Genomic DNA, 22,314 nt, shown 5'->3' on the forward strand with positions numbered 1-22,314 from the left:
CGGTTACCATTGATTGTTTGATTCTTACGAATGGGAGGTGGTACGATGATTGTTGGTTTTTGGGAGATATGGGCGCGTGGGTGGTGTTAATGGAGCGTAGTTTATTTGAATGAAATGTTCTAAAATTGGAGAGGAAGTTTTTTTTTTTTTTTAATCGATCTTGTTTGAACAAGCTTGATTAAAAATTGCAAATGAACTTTTTTTGAAGTGAAATAACGTTTGAATGATATTCTAATGAAAATTGCGGGTACCTTTTTTTTTTTTATGCATAGTATATATAAAACTGAGACGTCATCGAAGAATAATTTCTTGCCTGAATGAATTTTTATTCGTGCAAGTTACGAATGTGTGCTATCTCGAAAAAGAATTCTCTTTATCTCATGAATGTAAAGCAGTGCCATTTATCTTTGAGACTTATTCGTTGCAGAGTTTCTTCCAATAACGAATAACACTTCTATATTTATTCGCGAGAGTATTTTTTTTATTCATCATTCGAAACATTATATTTTTTTCCCTGAAAAAAACCAGATCCGTTTTTGTTCCAAAATAAAAATAGAGATAGAAATATTTTCTCTATTATTTTTTTCTATTTCACGAATAAAAAAAAAAGAAATACCGTTATTAAAATTATTCAGAACGATAAACATTTATCATTTCCCTTCCAACAAATTTAAACAAAAATTACATTAGAAAATCTATCTACGGTAAAATCTCTAAATTATTTCACCTCTCACCCTTATCTCAAATCACGTTATCTCCTCCCTCCCCTCTCGATGAAACGGAAAATTCAAAAGGGGATGTACTCACGGTTCCGCAGCTGGTTAACCTCCACCTTGACAGGCAGTTTCGGCGACACTCTGAGGGCGGTTCGTATCTGGTAATACCTGCGAAATTGGGAAATCGTCGATAATCCTGGGGGAGGGTATAAGCCGTTGCAATTACGCGATCCAGCCGGCTATACTGAAAATCACTGCCCCCCCTTTTCCTCCCTGGGAGAGGAGGAGGAGGAAGAGGAGGATCCGCTTACCCACGCTGGAACAGGTCGACATTGTAGAACTTGCAAAGCTCGAGGGAGAACTCGAGTGTGGCCTGTAGATCGCTCATCTCGATCACGCCGCTCGCGACGCCAACCCACTCCACCCTTCGTCCTTCCAATCCTCCCCTTTAATCGAACGAAGACCAGCTCCGCACGTCGCGACGATTCACGAGGGATGAACACTGTCGTTCAGGGTCTGGCCGAGGTTCCCGGCTCCTTCCTCCCATCATGTCCCCACGTTTCAACGTCCGAGGCAACCTGTCAAAGAAAGGAAAAGATCGGCATCTTTCCGAGTTCTTTCTTTCCGATCATCCCTCGATGCTTCTTACGACATGTTGAATCGTGGCCAAAAGAATCGTTATCACGGTGGATAAAAACGTATATCGAAATTCTGGGTGGGGGTTAGTTGTTTTTTCACTGCCCCTTTTTCTTGGAAAATATGTAATATGTATCGTTGTAAGTTCGTTGGGTAATCAAAAGTCTTGGAAGATTTTGTATATTTTTTTGCTTTTATGTATTACGATGATTGGTATAAGTGTTCGAATATTTGAATATAGATTTATTAATTATTGATAATTCAATGTACTTGTTTATTTAAGTATATTGGGCATCAGTAGTTAATAATTATGTGGAACCAATAGTCAGGTGTTAATAAATTTATATGATCAAATTATCTATATTAATTACAAAAATATTTGAACATTGAAATTTCTCAAAAAAATATATATATAATGAAGGTACAAAGAATAGAAAAATCTAAAGAATAAAAATAAAATATTGAAAATTAATATACATATGCAGAAATCTAACTATTTCTTCTTTTTCAGTTCCTCCAAATACTTTACCATTCATGAGAAGAATGCAAGTAATATTTGAACATCGTGTATAAGGTTTCTTTATTATTCCATCTACTCAGAAATCATCGAGTTTCGTAACTATGCTTCGAAAGCATAGAGAGAACTTTCGTGTTTCTTCGCGGGGAAAGAGAAGGAAAAGAGAGGGGGTGAGAGAAAGAGAGAGAGAGAGTGAGAGAGAAAGAGGAAATTCCTCTGTTTGCTCTGGTTCCTCGGCTGGAAATGCCAACACGAGGAACTTTGGCCCCGAAATTCGCAACGCTTTGCGATCGAGTCTTCCGGAAAAGAGGTTGTCCAGCCTTCGAGTGACTTCTAACTGTTGCGACGACTAAACGATTCGGGTTAAAGTGGATTTAATTAGAGACGAGTTCGAGAGTCAAGTGGAAATTAACGTCCATTTCGTTCCAAGTTCCCCGAGGTGATTTAACGTGTTGTTCCTTTCTAACTTTTTGCCATTCCTGTATTCTACATTGTGACTTCGTTACGTAAATTTGAAATCGTTTGAAACTATTGTTTCCTGGCAATGGAAATTTGGAATGAATTTCGAATGGAGAAACAGGGCGATATAATTGATTTCAATTTCAGCCGAAAGAAAGATAATAAAAATACAGCTAAAAAAAATATATATAGATATAATAGATACGTAGAATATTACATGCAGATAATGGAATACTTTTTTTCATTTTATCTTTGATTATGCAGATATAAGGTTAACATCAGATACGTGAAATTATATCCGTACGAATTATACAAAGTTCAGGTTGAATAATGAAATAATTCACATTGAATGTTAAATAAATATTGAAAATTCGTAAAATAAATTTAAAATCCGTGAATAGTATTTTGTTATCCTTTGGAACGAAGAAGCAATATATATATATTACTTGGTTTAGTTTAAAGTCCAGCATTTTTCGTCGAAAAATAATAAAAATTCTTTCGATTTCGAGAAATAATTTTTTCATTTCAAGATGGAGACATAAATACATAAACGTATCACTTGAAACGTATCAATTAATTTTTCGATGTAGAGATTTATGATTCGATATAATAGAACAATTCAAACCATCGATTTATTTCCAAGCAATCGTTCCAATAAATTCTCACCACATCCTGTAATGTGTATACACGTAATTACGCAATATTCATTAACAAAATTTATAAAAATATAATATATATTACAAAACTATTATACGATTCATTTATAATTTCATTTCATTCGATGAGAAATTACTCGTTCGAATCGAGAGGCATAATTTTCTCAATCTAATACATTTTATTTCTTTTTCAGGTAACAGAACGAGACCTGAAATAAACCTGGAATCGTTTCCTCGATTCGCAGTGAGGGATTAACCGGTAATCGCGTTTAATGTGTAAAAGCCAAACAAATGAAACGGGTCTTTTCATCATTGCAATAATTAAAGGGTTGTTCATTTTGGCGACACCAAAGAGGCCGGAGTTGCAAAGAGAGCTAAATCCTACATACAAACGTAGCAAGCTGGTTCGGGGTGCGTCGACGCCGGGAACACTTTGTCCAATTTCTCTTTCACACTTCAACGTGATGCATATGACAACGTGTCTTAAACGTTTGTGCATTTGTGCGCGCGTGTGTAATTTGCATTTTGAGGAGAAGGAAGGGAGACAAGGGAGTGTTATGCAATTTCCGAAACTGCTGTCGAGATGGCTGATCAAAGTTTAAACCCGATACGACGCTCGTTTGACGGGTGGCTAGCTTGGTTGATGGTTTAAGCAGCGATAACCGATCCATATTGATCGAACGTCCATTTTATCTTAAGTGCTTCGATGCCTCGTGGATTGAAGAGAGTTTAGGTACAACTTAAAATGATTTATCGAACGTCGAAGGAAAGGGAGTTTCCCCTCTATCCGATTAAATAACGTAAGAAGCTTCTGGACTAGAGGCTCTAGTGGATGAAGCTTTTCTGAAGATTTCTTTTTTTTTTTTTTGTTTTTTATCAACACTTGAATGTTTCCTGGAGATTTATATTTCATATTTACAGTATGCATTATTTTTGTTATTAATAGTTAATAAGATTTGAAAAAAAGAAAGGACTTGCAATAATTAAAATAATTTTCCTTAATGGAAATATATTTTGAGGATTTGGATTTATTGGTATTTGATAAAAATATTTGATATATATTCTTTTAAGGTAAGTTCTTTCGAATTAATTATTTTTCCTTTAGTTGTATGAAAAAGAAATTTTCATCATTCGCGTTTTACTGGAAATTCATGAATAAATAAATATATGAATTCATGAATAATAAATATAAAGGATGAATATTTATGTGGATTCGATGTAGATTGGAAATGATCTTTTGGTTATTTAAAAATTTTGCAGAAATTAAAGTAAATAGGTGTAAGGAGTGGATTAAATGTATCATCTAATGAATCTAGAAATACATGCCAACTAGAATAATCTATTGATCATTTGATATCTCAAGAACTTAGGAGCCTTAATGGGTTATCAATCATTCTGGTATTTCACGGACGTGAAATTGGATTTAATCATGATTTAGTTTACGACTCTACTATCTCAAAAGTTTATAGATTTGCGAAGATCTTCTAACTGATTGCTATCAGTTAAATATTCAAATATTCTAAATATAAAATAAGAAGAATTAATTAGACAAGATCAATTTATAACTACAAAGAAATTATTTTATAATTATAAATCTTCTTCTTCTTTTAAATTGTACAATAATTATTTCATCAAATCGGTCAAATTATCATTGAAACTTTTGAATAATTAGAAAAGAAAAGGAGAATATAAATCGTCACAAAAGCAACTTTGTAATTTCGACGAAACTTCAAAAAGGATCACAATTCAAATCATTCAAAATTAACAATGGCGTACAATCAGTTGCAAGAAAAAAGAAATTTATTCGCGAATTTCTCGAAAAGATATCGAGATGAAAATCGCTGCCCTCGATCGCGCTCACGCGCTTCACTGTCAAGGACGCGAAGGCCGCGTGCACGCTTCCTCGAAGATCAACGACCTGGTGTACGCATTGGGTGAGGGGATGGAACGGCCGAGGGTGGAAAAAGTGACGGCACGCCGTAACAGACGGCAACAGACTGCCCTTCTTGACTACTCGCACGAATTAACCTACCTTCTCTTAATCTCATTTCGTCCATGTCAGCCAAAAGATGAACACGCGCGAATCGATCAATTATTCCGTTTCCGAAACCAATTCTCGCCGAGTTGATTTCCGTTCAGGTTTATAGAGAAGAACCGTCTTATATCTTGGATATTGGAAATATTTTTTATTTAACAAGGTGACATATATTTCGTAATTTAAATGCTATCTTATATTGCGATAGTATAAAATATATACAGAAGAAGAACAATTATATTGAATCCGTAAGAATCTCTCGAGGTGATATTTTTTTAAAAATTGTTTTATGTGTAAACAACGGGGACGCAGAATTTATTATTCGTTTTGATGATGAATTATTAATTGAGACACGTAAGATGTATAAAAATTTCTGCGAGGAAAAGGGATAACAAAGAAGAGCCCTTTTGGATTCATTTTTGCATGTACAATTATCCACAATTATCATCCGTTTTTGAATAATCTTATATATTTTGTATTTTTCAGTTTTCCGCTCGATGTCATCAAAGTTTGTTGATTGTAAGAGTAATCTGATGGTTTTACAAGGGTGAAATTGATGGTGTTACGTCGTCGAGGGTATGAAGTTTGGAAAATTTCAGAAAGGCATTTTGTTATTGTGGGGTGTAACGGAGAAGAGAGTAATGCTTTCGCCTCTTCCGGTTGAACGTGTGGGATGAATGTTGATAGATTTATCACGCATAAGGGAATTATTCTTTGTGTAGAAACAATATATTTTTACCTTGCCTGGGGAGATTATTTTCGTTTTCATGACATTGTACACGAGAAATTGTATTTTTAAGGAGAAGGGGTGCGAGAGATACTAGAGGGAAGCATTATTGTTGAAGAGTTGTAATTGCAGCTTCGAGGCGATTTTTAATAATAATAGAAAAGGTAGGTAATAAATAGAAAAACGTTTATTATTTTAGAAATAATTAACTTATAACTAGTGCAGAAAAAAAAAGAATGCATTTTATCATAATTTTTAAATCCTTCAATAGATTTCAAAATTCATTAAAAATTCACTCCAATTAGTTTTTCCCCCAATTTATATACGTACAACTTCCTAATTAACATAGTTAAATAATTTCTGAACTGAAAATTGTCATTTTAATTCCAACTATCCGAATTGAAATTAAATTAAAATTAAACTTTAAATTACGTAATCAAAATTTTTACATTGGCATTCTTTTTTCAATCTCATTTCGAGCAACGATTCTTAAATAATATTGGCTGCTTTGACTCGAAAGAAATAATCCAAGAAAATTTAAATCCTTTCCTCCATTGAGTTCTCATTTTTATACGACGACAAGAAGAAAACTGAATCGGGGAGATAGAATTATAAAAGCGTGGCAAGATATTCCGATCCGGACCAACTTTTCTAAGGGGTATTGTGTGTTCCTTCACTCCCAGAAGGGTTGAAGGTACAAGTCAGATGGCGGAAGTTTTTCGAGAGAGTTCGAAAGCTTACCCGGATATGTCTTCTCCCATTCATTTTTTTCTCCGGTAAACGTAATTCGAAGTTTCGAAGAACAAACGTAAGGGTGGAGAAGAAAGGAAGAGAGAAAGTTTCAGCGATACTTTACGCTGGTACTTCCTCGCGACAGTTCTTGAGCCGTAAAAATTTATTTAATCTCGTTTTCTGTCCCAGAACATTGAAAATTTTATCGACTGTGATATTATTAGAACGATCCAAATTCACTTCACGAATTTATGCCACTTAGATCGTTGTTCTTTTCTTTTATTTTTTTTAATTTTCTTACACTCTAGAGGTAGATGTAATTGGAAAGAAACCATTTCGAAATTTAAAATATTCTTGTTAATTTCGTGGTGAAATTAACAAGATAAATTGTGCAAGATAATAATTTTAATGGGGATTTTAATGGGGATTTTTAAAAAAGAATATAATGATTCTGAAGAAATTTTAATATTTAAATTGGAAAATTGCTTTAAAAGTCGTATTGCAGAGTATGTTTACTCGAGTAACGAGAACATTAATTACAAACTTGATTATTTCATATTAATGAAAATATGATAAATGATTGCCATCGATTTAATTATTAAACCATTGTTATTACATCATCAATTTATTTAATGTTTTTAAGTATAATAATTCATCGATTCTGATATTGTTACCAGAAACTAATATTTATTTTTTCTGGCATAAGTTACATTTCAATTTATTACCAAGCTTAAAATTATCTCTGGAATATCTCATCGTGATCATTTCTCGGAAATGAGACTGCGAGATTACGTTTTGCAAAAATCTCTGAAGTAAGAAATTATCATTTTTAAATCTGTTTAATTAATAAATTTTCAAATTGAAATCATAATTTATATGCGTTTCCATTAAATAATTTATACTTGCACGAATGTTAAAATTGATTGATCGAATTCTACACAAACAAAAGTATCTGAATTTATTTTTATAATTCGTCATAATAAAAAATAAAAATAAAATAAGAAATTAATTTTTTTATTCAAACAATATACAACAAATATTATTTACACACTCGCTTAATTTTCGAATTTTACATTTTATATTTGTGAAATATATCGATTATTTCGCAAATCAATCGAACAAAAATCCATATTTACGCTTTTCAAAATTAAAAATTAACTTTCATCCTGCATTGGTTGCATTTTATTTTAAAAAGAAACGAGCAGAAAATATACTCGAGAATTAATTAACCTATCCAATTCGAAACTCTTGTACGGAAGATAAACTTAATATTGATCACCACTCCGGAACACGTGATACCAACTTGGGGCGGAGACCTCTTCCCCGGGAAACTTACCATCCTTGTACATTTTTTGTACAAGATATCGAGGACAGAGAGTCGTTTCGCGAATTTTAGAATGGCTGGTCCCGAGTAATTTTAATCGGGAATGCTTTTTGCTCGTTTCGAACGATCGGCAATGGTATTTCTAGACGCGAGGCCGACGCACTGTGGCCCAGTTTAGAGGTGCTCGTCGTCTCTGGCCTACATCGGCCTTCTTGTATTTACGCGCGATACGATTCGAGGCCGTGAAAATTTTCTCCACACGCGAACGATTTCGTCTAAATGTCATTATAAAAGAAAAGAAAAAAAAAAAAAAAAGAAAGAAATTGAAAAGAACTGAAAGAGAGATTAAACGAGATACGAGATATTATAAAAATCGTATACATAAAATTCTTGATTATTCGATCCAGTTTGTTTACGAAAGATGGAATATATATATAATCGTTTAATAAATTTTTAATTGGTCATTTTTAATTTTCGAAAATACGATATGGAATGTGGAAAAGAGAATTTTTAAGATTTATTTATTGATCAAACATTTTGCACTCCATTTAAATTGAATACTATAAATATCCTTAAAATATTTCAGACTGTTTTTCAGATTCTAAAATCAATAGTTTTAGTTTAAAATATAATATTGTATTTGCTTGTAGGGATTCTTAATGAGCTTTATCTACTACGGTCAAATAATTTAGTTGTCTCAATGTTAAATGGAAAATGTAGGTGTATATGTTATGTATGAGAGGCATACTCTGTTGTTTCGTTACTTTTCACTGTAAAATGAAATATAAATCTAAATAAAATTAAATTTCGTTTAAAAGAAAAAAATTAAAATTATCATACACTGTAATTTATAAATATAATATAAATAAAATGGAAAAGAATTTATAAATCTATTTTTTCACGGGCAGAACTCTATTCAACTCTCATTCATCTCAATTAGTTCAGTATTTTATTCGGTATTTCAGTATTTCTTTAAAAACTGTTCACAATTATGTTTCTCCTTATTTTTTTTATGAAATTTATTTCATATTATTTTCTATTTCCATTTCATTTTACTTCTTTCACATCATTTTCCATAATTCTCTGTTTCATTTCATTTCATACATTCATACTCTATAATCCATCTATCTACAGATATATATATACATATTAAAGTTTTGATACAAAAGAATATAATACATAAAAATAAAAGGAAATATTTCATTTTATTTTTGTTTTAAAAAATATATTCCTTCGTTGCAATATATTATAACGAAAGATCGTACGATTCATATTTTCATAAAAATTTTGAATTTCGTATCAAAGTTGAAACGGAATTGGATCTAAATTCAGATTATACAATGATTTATTGCGAGATAAGAATGCAAGATTTACGGTTAATAAAACTGTAAAATGGCATGAAATGTATTGCAATTTTAGACGAGGTTATTCCCAATTGTACGTCTAAAAGTATGTCGTAAAGGAACGTTAAATGTGAACATTAATTATTCTCTCCCTATTGACCCATTTTCATAGTCAAAATCCAAAGGCAAAGTCACATAAATTATCGACAGTTTCTCATTAACATTTCGATATATTTTACATTTATTTCATATTTACGTGTTAATGAAATCAACCAATTATAGTTAAAGTTTGCATAATATATTTTAACAAGAATAATTCGAAGAAAAAATATTGCGTTAAAATTTGATAAAAATCATAAACTTTATTTTAAATGCTTGCAACAATTCACTTCTTTTTTTTTTTTTTGAAAATTAAAAAATTTCAATAGCACCGAAATAAAAACGCATAAATAACAAATAATATTAATAAAAGGAATAATATATAAAAAAAATAAATATTCAGAAAAATAAATATTGGATACGATAGAAGGTATCTATTAAAATAACGTGAAAATAAATATTCCGAAAAATTGCGATGCATTTAAAAAGCACACATGTTTCATGTAGCAAAAAAATGTGGTAAACTATAAATAAAACGAATAAATAAATCTCGAAAAAAGAAAGATATTAAACACGATAGAAAAATATTATAATATTATACGTATAAACATTGGATCAATATGAAATTTTAAAAATAAAAAAAGTAACATTATTCGAAAAAAATTGTGGCTCCTTATAATATGATAAAAGAACCCCAAGATAATAATAAAAGAAAGAGAGGATCAATAATCAAGGAAAACAAGGCAAAACTTTTGAAAATATATCATATATAAATACCATGCTAACATAAAACAAAAAATTCAAGAAGATAAATAATCACAATTACCCTTTATTTCTAAGAAAAACATGTTTAATATAATAAGATGATGGATGGCCAATACAAATATTCAAAACAAGATTGTACCAGTGAAATAAAAATACTTAATAACATTACAGGAAAATATAGGAAAATTATATTAAGAAAATAGATAGTATAATTTTATTTCTAAAAATAAAATAAAGATACATTTATAATATATATATAAAAAAAATACAAAAAAACAATCAAACTACAATAACGATTTAATTTCAGGATCTTGCTGGATCTCGGTGGCTCTCGAAGCATGCACAGATGCATCGATGCACAATGGAGCTTGGAATAGCCACGATAACGGATTTCTACGATCTTTTTTATCGGCTCGGACGTTTTCCCTGCAGCAGGAGGCCGAGTTAAATTAAGTATGAACGGCTATAAATAAATCTCACACGGTATTTTTCGATGCATCCGCTCTAGCGTGTGTTATAGGCGCAGTCGAGCTGTTTTATGCACGTGCAACGTGTTTGTCGCGCGTTGAGAACCGTGAATACTGCACGACTACAACTTCGAGGTTCTTGGCCCCTTGTCTAAAAGTCAGACTCGAATTTTCTTGAAACTTGAAAGAGGGATACGGTCTCTATAACGAATATAAGAATGTGCAGACTCGTGATATATATATATATATATATATAGGGTTCCAATCTTTAGAGATTTATTGCGATCAATGGAACAAGTGTGCGTCTGGAGATGGCGAAGGAATATTAGAAGCGAAAGGAAGGAGGTAGTGGTTTTAATATTGCAACTTGCTTGTCGAATATCCAGTCTCTGTCGTATAAAAAGATTGCAAAATATCGGTTTTCGGTTAACTAGAGCTTGTATTCGCAGAAGTAATCCGAGGAATGCGGATATATCTATCTAGAGATATATATATATATAGTTTTATTCGATGGATATATCGAGTAAATTTCTTATCTTAGATGGAGAAGTGTTGAATTATAAATTTTGTGATAGAAATTTTGTTTACGATGCCCCTGGATGCTGGATTTTTATGCAAATTTAATTTTGAATGTGAATGTAAATCTACTATCGATTTTAGATTAAGATAAGTCAGATCATTATTTTTTAACGTATCTTCTTCTAGAATATTTATCGTTTTAGCATACAATATATCATTTATTTTCTAATTTTTTTAATTCTTCCATTCCATCAGAATATTATTTAAAAAAAATAGAAAAACAATAATAATTTATACAAAAACAAATAGATTTTTATTTACAGCTTCTTATTCACCAAAATTTATCAAATCAATTCCGGGCATCCGTCTATTTCATCCGCAGTCAGCAATGACATCCGGTCGTCCAACTAGGGGGATGACAATTGAACACAGTGGCGAACAGAGAAAGGGGGAAGACGCGTCCAAACAGGGAAGATTGAAATTTCGTATCGATTAGCTTTTCGTTCCGGGGTGAATTTTCGTCTTGGATGAGGTCGTCGAGCTCCGATGACGCTCGATCTTCGTTTCTATTCAGGAGCCAGTCGTACGAGTTCTTGAAATATTTGCAATTCTGTGTCAAGCTAAGATCGGTCAGAATATTTGCTGCATACATTTTTCGTTAGTTTTATCCGCATATTTAGAATTTCATTTTTTCCCAAATGAACAAAGATTTTATTATTTTCATACATTTGTCTTTTCAAATATTCAATAATTTTATTGAATATTTGAGAGACTGTTAAATTATCTGATTCAATTCTTTATTTCTTATTTTTCAAGAATATTTTTATTGGAGTTTATATTTTATTAAATATATAGGTGTTTCTTTCTTTTGTTTTGATTTGTTTTATCATACATAAACAAATATCAATAGATTATATAATTTCAAAAAAAATTCTGCTAACAAGCAAAATAAGGAATACTAAAACATTTTAAATAAATAATTTTTTCAATTGCTTCTACTTAAATACCTTAATTTAGAAAACAATTTGAAGAAAAAAAGAAAGCAAGATATCTCTACTATCCGATATAAATACCAATAATCTCTGCCATAGGGAATAAATGAATTTTCCTCCTTGAACCATGTCCTCAACATCCTATTCCATATTCTTAAAAAAAAAAAAAAAAAAATTCTCAATTGGGGCGAGATAACAGCCGATGATTAATTTAATACTCAACGTCTGTTCGCGGTTAAGAGGTTCCAATCAACCGAGGGTGAAAATACGATAATACATTTCCTATAATTTTCGCAATTTCACGAGTAACGGTTCTATCATCCGGTCTCTCCCCCAACTATCCCTCTTCCTAGACGGTTAATAATGTAGAGAATATTTATGACCGAGCTCCGCACGGTTTACGATTGCATCGCCAGCTTTCAGAGCTTTTCTACCCATCTGCAATTCAACTTACGTAGTTCTATTTAAATACAGCACCCAACGGAATATCCGTCGCAAGCTCGATAATTCACGTTATCGATTCCTTTATTATTTGATTAATCGTCTTTTTCTTTCTTTCCGTTGTATTTCAAGATAATACGTTTATTTGGCATTTTAAAGGCAGACTTGAGGAAAATTTGAAATAATGTAACATAGATATCTATATCGATATGGTATTAGTCTTGGCAAGAACTTCTTGTGAGAAAGAAAAAGAGAAAAAAGGAAGAAAGAAAAGATTTTTGAAATAAGAATAAATATTTTTATATATTTGTTGTTTTTCCAATGAAACAGGATTTTGCAAATAAAATTTTCTTTGAAATGATATTTAGATAAAGAAATAATATTTGAAGTATATTAATATCGATTCGTACAAATATTATTTTGAGACAAGTTTCTTAAATAGGATACGATTTTTTAATAAATAAGATAAACAAGATAAATCGAAATTACTAAATAATTATTATTAATTAAAGAAATTAAATATTTATTTGTGATTGCCTGGTTCAAAAATCTATTTTTTCTGGCCATGTTCAAAAGTGAAACGATACGTGAAAATTTCACAGATCTTTCCACAAGCGAAAAAGAACATGCAGTGTGTTTGATGTTTGATTGCAGTTTGAAGAAGACTTCATTTACGTGCGTTTGTGCCCCTGTTATTTACACTCGTGGGCGGATGCTCCAAGAGATACACGGTTTTATAAAAAATTCTTTTTAACGGTCAATTTTCCCTTTACGAATCTTGTTATTGATGCGAAATTCTCGTTTCAGGTATTCTGTTTGCCGTCGTTTCTGAATCCGTGGGAAGTGAAATTACGTGGGAAAAGACACGTTAATCAGTATTCGAGATCTCTAAAATGATCTCTCTCAACTATTTATATCTTTTATTTTTAGAAAGTTTAAATTACTTTATTTCAGGAAATTTTTCAAATTCCTTTTACTTTATTCATTATTTATTAGCTTTAAGATATATTATTTTATAAAAAGTTTTGATTTTATCAAAATTCCATGATAGATATGTAATAATCTTATTATTAATGTTTTAGGAATTCCAATTGTAATTCCATAAAAACAAAATTCCAAACACCATTTTTCCATCAAAATAATCAACAACAATTCCAAAAGAAAACACTCTCGTGCCATCATTTTTCAATATTCAACCTCCTCTATTATATTTTCTCACTCTTCTCCGATAAACTACGCCGAAAAACAATCCCTCTAAGGTTCAAAGCAATCTTACTTTAAACATAACGAATGTGGATAATATCGGGGGAAAAAGTGCTGCAACCTCGTGCGTGGTTCGAAGCAAAAATAAAACGATCCAATATCGGAGAAACGTGCAACACGACACATCGAGGGATAGGATGGTGTAAAATTAACTACTTTCGACAACACGGAGGCGTCGATGTGCCGTTGCTCGCAGAAACGTTGTCGTCGATTGCATATCGGTAAAAAGGAAATCACTAAATGTGCATAGAGACTTTGTAGTTTTTCCTCAACGGATCCTCCTTTCTTTCAATTATATAATTTAAATGCTTCTTTAACCGGAATCAATTTTATTTTTTTTAGTAACTTGTCTGCATTTTCTCGAACCCAATTTAGATTGGATTAATAAAATTACTCGAAATCGAATAGCGCGGACGATAATGAATGGTTATAAATTCTAATATATTACATATATTTCTGTGTTCTAAAATAAAATATTTTTCAAAAAAAAAAAAAAATAAAATTACAAATAACTTGTGTAAATGTGATCGTTCGAATTATATCTCGAATTTAAAGGGATAATAATTAAACGAATAAGTGCATGGTATCGGATAAAAAATGAAATGGCGCATTTCGAGCGTACAATGCTGTTCGATGCTGAACGTCTTTGACCCTTCCGCGGGTCGTTTGCCCGAACTTTTAACCTCTGACCTTTGCCGGAAGAAGAACATTCTCCCATTTAATCAGACACGCGGCCGCGTTTCGCCATTTTTTTCTTCTTCAACCATCCTCTCGGGACGGTAACATTTCGAAAACAACCCCTTTTCAAACGATGAATGTTCGGTTAGTCGAAAAAATTTTACTTCGAAACCTCTCTTTCTTCTTCCATCTTCTATTTTCTTTGCTTTCCTTTTCCTTCCATATCTTTCGGTTTCAATTTTCACCCCTTAAAGGGGTGCATTCTAATAATCGTGCATCGCCCTTCTCGCACATCAACTTACCTTTCACCGCGGTGAATTCACTTGCCCAAAGAAGGGATATAGGCGAACGTCTAAATTACCTTCGTTAGAAACACCGACACGTGTCCGCGTTTTAATAGCGAGCTCGTGGTCGTCGACTCGAGATTCGAGTAATTAATTCTAAGGTGGAAACGATGCGAGGATTTCGTGCCGCGACGAACCTTTTGATAAATCCCTCCCTGTTTTTCTTTTCTCTTTCTCTCTCTCTCTCTCTCTCCTTAATTCTCTTTCTGCCAACTTATTAAAGCGACATTGCGTTTAAAATTACAGTGTGTAACGATTCTATTCGCCACATGGTATATTTTTTTTCTTTTTTTTTTTCTTTTGCTCGTTGGTTGGAAAAGAATTCGTTGGAAAAGAAATTGTTCGTGAAAGAAAACGATTGAATTGTTTGCCTGAGCGAAAGAATCTCTTTTTTTCGAGTTGGCAACAATCACTTTGTATATCTTCCTCTTTTTTTTCTTTCTTCCTTTCTTTCTTTTTTTTCTTTCTTCCTCCGCGATTCATCGATCCAGCTTGTAATCATTGTTCAAACTGCCTCGCGAATGTTGCCAACAGCCTGTTTTATGAAACTTGTTTACATTCTGAGAAGCATTAATATGGATCCATCTCGTCTCGCAGGGTATGAGAAGATTCCGATGAACGATTCAATCTATATTTCGAGAGATTGTGTATACGAGATCCCCTCCCCCTTTCCTCGGTGTCGTGGTAACAACGTGGCCTCGTTCGAGATATGTGATTAAGGGATGGATGTGGGATAATCGAGGGAAAATTCAATTTAAATTTCATTTAAATGGGACTCACGCTTTGAATAATAGCGTCGTTAATTGCCTATATATCCGGAGCACCTCTTTGTATCAATTTATCGATGATTAGCAACACTTGCGACGCTCTTCCTATTTTCAGAGACAATGATTAAACCCCAATTATAGAAGCCTAGGCTCGAATGAGTATTTCCTTTTTTTGGGAACTCGTTTCATTATAATTTAATGCGAGAGAATATATATCATTCAGAAGATTTATTATTATGATTGCAATTGAGCTTGATTTATAATTTTTCTAATTAATCTTTTATAGTTGTAAGACAGAAGAATTATTAAACTGCAGATATTTATGCATTTATGGAAAAATGCATATGTTAAGAGAGACAAAAGAGGATTAACACAATGAAAATCGACACGTTTCCTATGCAATCTGCATCTACAATATCTCAAGTTTCTTTATTGTTCATCAATTTTCAAATTCTTCGTATTCAAGAGTAAGGAACAACATTATTATACTTCTTATTTTTTTTTATATCATACAAAATTAACAGAGTTGAAATTCCACGCGCAAAAGCGGCCAATGCACACTGCCAAAAATTGGAGATTCCAAGTGCGAAGGGGCCAAACTGTAATCAACAAACATCGAAGCTTGGCCAAGCTTTCTCCAAATAGAGGAAAAAATGTCCGCGGTTCATCAAACTAGCCCGAATTATCTTTTAAGCGGCTCATCACTGGCTGCCGGTTTCGACTCTTGGCAGGAGAAACGCGCGTATTTGGTCAGACGTCTAGACACTTCTATCCGGCGGAGGGGCGTCTGCACCGAGCGTATCTCCTCGAACGAAGGGAAAAGTTTATTTCTTATCTCGGCGCCCACATCTCTCGCGTCGTATCTCTCGCGATTGATTCCAATTCGTCGACTGCGCGACTCTCGATAAAAAAGAAGAAGAAGAAGAAGAAGAAGAAGAAGAAGGAAATTCCAGGCTCGATGGGGTGTGTTACCAGAAGAGGAATATTATTCGGGGAATATGAGGCACTTTTCGGGAATTATAGGAGATTCGATGTATTCGGGGAATATAGGGCAAGCAGGTTCGGGTATTGTGGGTGGGTGGTCGTGAATTATTGATGGGACCGAGATGGAATCGTGTATGAGTTTCGAATTGTAGAAAAATTTTGTAGAAGAAAAAATATCGCGGGAAATTTTTACCGTGTCGTAATTAATTATTTTTCGTTCGATCTTTTAGAATATATATTTTTTTCTTTGGTAGAAATATTCGATAAAATTTCAATAGGAAACTTTTATAAAAGTTGCTATGATAAAAAGTATAATGTATTATGATATATATCGAAATAATTAACTTAAATTAATAAAATTCAAATATTTCAGGTATAATGTAAATTTAAAACGTGATTGAATCTCACATTATAAAATTACGTATCATCAATGGAGCATTGTAATTGTTTCTAATCTTTGGAAGTAACGATATATAATTAAATCCAAAAGGATTTATATTCCTAAGGCCAGGAACAAGATGATTATTTTTTCTTTAAGAAAACGAAGAAATACCCATGAAACAATATGGAATAAATATATATAACCACGACGAAACGAAACCCCAAAGAAAATCGAGATCAAAATCGAGATTCCCACTCCTTCCCAATCGAACGTTCTCCGATTGCCGGTGCCAAGAACGACCCACTTCCACCCCCATCCCCTGCTCGATCAGCGTTTTCCGAATGTCACACTCAGAATTGCATCATCCCTCACACCCTCCCAATCCCGGAATGTCGCATTTTTTCACCCCCATTCCCCACAATTCCCGCCCCAGCAATCCCTCTCACGCGCCACCCCCTAATTCCCAATACCGATTCCGTGGAAATCGTAAAAAGGAAAAAAAAAAAATCGAAAATTTGTGGCGATGCAAATTTTTCCAAACGACACAATCCGTGAAAATTCGTACGTCACTCGCACGTATGTACGTATATATGTATACACATACACACATATTTTCTATCCGCACAGACGCGTGCAATGAACCTGCGTGTACGGTTCAACAAACCACGTGAGAGAGAGAGAGCGTGAGCGTGAGCTCGGCCCGAGAAATTTCAAGCGTGATAAAGCGTTGTTTATTGCGACGCTTGTGCACATTGCACACCACCTACTTACGTTGTTTCCACTACAGGAAGTGTATCGAGGTTATTGATAGTGATAACGGCGTACCACGCGTTACGATACGTACGCGGAGAGGCTGGCCGAGCTTTTTCGTTTTTCCGAAGCGATTGGCGGTCACGATAAAAGGTGGATTGCGAGCTTGAACGTTGGCGTTCTTTTTATCGGGAGTTAGATTATCTCGTTATTAATTATGGCAACGAGCGGGGAATGTAAAGTACGATAATTTGAGAATTTCTATTTGAAGTTACGTTAAAAATAGTAATTGCGGAGTTTCTTTCTTTTTTTTTTTTTTTTTTTTTTCTTTAATATAAATCGAGGTCAGTCAGGCCAGAAATAATTATTTAATAAGATAAGGTTTTTATTTTGTTTTATATTTAACGTTGAAGTATAAATGGAAGATAAATCATATTGATTAATTTTATTTAGTATTTAGAGACACTATGTTATTTGATATCGCTAGAAAAAGGGTTTTTCTTTTTAGAAACTTTTATTTCCAGAGAATCAAAATATTTTTTTGATTAGATTTGATTACAGAATGAATCGATATATATATATTATTATATATTATAATAAGATAAGTAATTTTCGATCATTTAATAATTGAATCTTTTCTCAAAATATAAGGTATAATTCAACTACAGTGACAGGATTACGAATATTTTGGAAAACATGGCTGTTTCTGGTTAACCTAAGTCCGAGGTGTCGAGATATACGCATCAGAGTTGTAAGGGAACGGGTATGAAAGAAGCAGCGAGGTCAGGGTTTTGTGGGAGTGCCTTACAAGAGCTTTAGCGTGTTGCGAGTTTCCAGCTTAATTATTATGAGTCGAAGAGTAGAGAAAAAGTGTATTTAATAAACAGATTTTTATACGTTGAAGCTCGAGCAAGGGTAACATGTTGTAAAGTGAGATTTTTATAATTACGACTACTTATTCAATATAATGTTTTTGTAGTAAGTACTAATTGTTCGAGGATTTTTTCAGAAGTAATGAAAATAAAAAAAGAATAAGAGGATTAAGAATAATTGCCGAATCGTAATTTAATTTATCTTTGGAAGGGAATTTATTTGAAGGAACTTTAAACATTTTTGTTCCTATTTTTATAATCACATGGTTGTGCAAATTTTTCTCCAAATTAATGCATATTAATTTATTTGGTAAAATTTTAAATTGAGATTGTTTGTTTGATATATATATATTAATACATTTAATACGGTTTAATCCGATAGGCATTCTCTCAAATTCAAAAATAACACTATACCGTTATTACATATATCAGCAATTATTTGAAAAATCTATCGATACGATAAATAATTCTTTTTTTTTGTGTTTTCTTTTATTATATTTATTATTTATTATTGTATTCGGATTTTATTTCGATCCCTGCATTTCCATTATTTTCCATATTTATTTTCGGAATTTCTGTGAAATCATATTTATACTCTCGTATGAAATTTTTCAACAGAATTTAATTTTCCTACAATTTTACGATAATTATTTCGGTGGAAATTTTTAAAAATGATAAAAATATCGATCGTAAAGAATTGCATTTAATAAAAGAAGAATATAACGAATGAAAATTAACGATATATATTCTCGTAAAAAGATCCAATTCCAAAAGAGACGTTATTTAATGTCTCACAAGTGATCCCATTTCCTCTGCATACGGTGACAAATACTTCCGGTGTTCGAGGGTTAAATAAGCACTGCATGGAGCATCAATCATTTGCGAATTCGTGTTAGCCTAATCTCGAACACAGGCTGTACCATAAATTATGCAGAGGATTTTCAGAGGGTGGTATTAACGATATCAAAACTGTTGTCGGCAAATACAAGTATCAGGAATATCGATATATTCAACGATGAACGATATATGATGATAATTATTAAAAAAAAAAAAAAAAAAAACAGATATTTCGCACGACTTATCTGAATTGTACCACTTTCATTACACGTCCTATCGGCTCTAATCTCTTCTCATATTCCCGTGCTCCCCATATGAAAGGGGAAATCTGGGTTCAGATATTAAATTGATAGCAGAAGATACTCTAATCCCAGTCATAAAGTTCAGAATCGATTACACGTCTAATAACGATCGATCACTATCCCTATTGTAAAATTATAAGTTTTCGTTTTTATTATTCATTTAAGAACACAGAGAAATAGAATTTTAGATCCGAATCTGCTTGTCAAACGTGATATTAAATTTAATAACAAATTTATATGCCGTCCCCTTTCGCATTAATCGAATTTTGTTACCCAATTTTCGATATTGTATTCGATATAATATTGATCGTGAAGTAAAGTTGAAACAACATAATGTGTAACAGATGTAATTTAATTTTTCATACTCGATCATAACACATATTGATTCAAATCGATAAATACTTCTCTCTTCGCGTTAACAAACACTCCATTTCACGTAGCTGTACACTTACACAATTTTTATACAATATATTTTCCATATTTATTCAGCAGTAACGAAGGTAAATTTAATTTTTCTTCACAAAGTTCGCCTTGTCAAAATCCTTTTTTAAATTTATATTTCCAACATTTCACGAATAATAATAATAATAATAATACTAACACAAATAAAAACGTTTGATTTCAGATGAAACGACTCTGTGGAGTGGTCCAAGAGTTTTGCATCCCCCTGCAACCACACCGTTCCATTCCATCAGCCCCTTAATCTCGAGCCAGCGAATACCACGTGGACGACAGCCACGATTTCGATCGACGTTGTAAGCGGGCGTGTTGCTGGCTCGTTTCAAGAGGAATCGTGCTGGCCGATCGAGGCAAGCATCCGAGGCACTCGTCGCCTAATCAACGGGATGCGACAAGCCAAGGATTGATCACGCATCTCTGGCTGGCACCGGTTGTATCCCGGTCGATCCGACATCCGTCTTGGATTATTCATCAGAGATACATCGGGGACAACCTTCGATCGGGACACTGTCACGCACACGGTGGCATGGCAACATTTATTTTCTGGTATTATATATCGGCAATACCGTGTGAGAGACAAGTTCACTGACCACTTCGATCGAAGTGGAAAACGACCGTAGTTGCCGTTCGATCTGCCCGCTAAGGTTTCAATTTGGATAAGAGAGAAGACACGGCAGGATTTGTATTATATCGCATCGTGAAACGAGAATCCCGTGTAACGGATCGGAGAGGAAATCGACACGCAATTATGGGTTAAGTCGCGTCGATGAGTTAGGTTGACGGATAAGGGCTCGCTTTTGTCCCCGTTTCGAAGAGAAGGGGGAAGCAACAAAATTCGAGGGATTTGAAAGAAGTTGAAGAATGGAAATGAGATTTTTTTTTTGAGTTGGGAAAAAGGAATAGTATTGATGGAATGATTTAAATAACTCGAAGTTGAGTAAAGATTATGATTTGGGAGATAGAAATATTTTAGAGATGAGATGAGAAATAGTTATTAAAGCAAGGAATTATTTAAACAATCCAAAGTTGTATAAAAGTATCGATTTAAAGATATTATAGAAATTATTGTTAAGAATACAAGTTGGAGTCAAAAGGAGGAGGAATTTTTAAAATTCTTAAAATTAAATATATAATTACATATTCCTGGAAGAAGAATTTTAAAAAAATTAAAAGTCTAATATCTATTGCTTAATAATATTGCACTTTTGATGTAATTTCAGAAACAGTTTGCACGATACCCTAATTAACCCATTCGGAGCCAGTGGACTATTCAGTGCTTATCTAATCTAAACCATGACGCACCATATGCATCATGCAAAAACATTTGCATTCTAACAAAGAGAGAGTAAATCTTGAGGGATTAACTTGTCTTTTAATTAATCCTGCTATCAAATGCTACTGTTCCTTTGTAATTGAAAAAAATTTTTAATTTATGCAAAATGTCAAAAATTGTTATAAAAATATTTAAAACGCAGTGACTCGAATTAATATTCAGATTTGGAAGGGATTATTACTCTTTCTTTCAAACAGAATTATTATTGTTTCTTTTTCGGCCAAAATGGGATTTTGAAATATATATAATCAAATAAAGAAGAAAAGTAAGTAAAATAAAATGAAATATGTACATAACATATTTCTTTCTTCGAATCGACGTAGCCTCGTGTATGATATCTCATGCATCATTTAATCGCATTATCAATCATTTTATTTCGATATTTTATATCATTAAGCAAATTATTGTATCGAGCATTCTGTTTTTATTCGCAAAAAAAAAAAAGAAAAAAATGATTGATTATGATTCATAATTATAATTCATTAGAATATTTTATAATTTTTAGATTGATAAAATTGTAATATCGGAGTTGTAAAACTAAAGGAAATTATTCATCGATAGATACGAGAAAAATAAACAAATCACGTATATGCCTACGATCAAACTCGTGGCTTAATTCCTTAAGCGTAACAATACAATGTAAACAATACAATGTAAACAGAGACGGAGCTCGCTCCGAGTTTCTCCGAGACCACGAAACTGCGACATTGTTCGACGCACGATCGCGAGGTACGTATCGAGTTCTGTTAACAGATATATAATATTTTATTCTTTGTTAAATATTAACACGTAAAAAGATTTTAGTTTCACGAAATTAGTTTATCTAGTGACTATTATTAATATGTTTTATTATTTTAGTTTACTTTTCTTTTTTGCTCAATTGTATACAAGTTTCAACATTCACGAGATTGTAAA

At 32.6% G+C, this 22,314-nt stretch overlaps 1 protein-coding gene across 6 annotated transcripts in view; it reads right to left on the reverse strand.

Moving 5' to 3' along the window:
• LOC725046 overlaps positions 1 to 22,314 on the reverse strand; it is a 42,446-nt gene that overhangs the window by 12,340 nt on the left and 7,792 nt on the right. For 5 of the 6 annotated variants that reach the window (XM_016914329.2, XM_016914326.2, XM_016914324.2 and 2 more), the window contains exons 2-3: positions 1,028 to 1,294; positions 808 to 884 (exon numbers count right to left, since the gene is read on the reverse strand). The exons of the other annotated variant lie outside the window; for it this stretch is intronic. In XM_016914329.2, coding sequence (XP_016769818.2) covers positions 808 to 884; positions 1,028 to 1,104 — 154 coding nt within the window. In that variant the 5' untranslated portion in view covers positions 1,105 to 1,294. The remainder of the gene's footprint in view (positions 1 to 807; positions 885 to 1,027; positions 1,295 to 22,314) is intronic. 6 annotated transcript variants of the gene reach the window in all.

The sequence above is a fragment of the Apis mellifera genome, linkage group LG10 (genome assembly GCF_003254395.2).
Source record: "Apis mellifera strain DH4 linkage group LG10, Amel_HAv3.1, whole genome shotgun sequence".
Taxonomy (NCBI): Eukaryota; Metazoa; Arthropoda; class Insecta; order Hymenoptera; family Apidae; genus Apis; species Apis mellifera.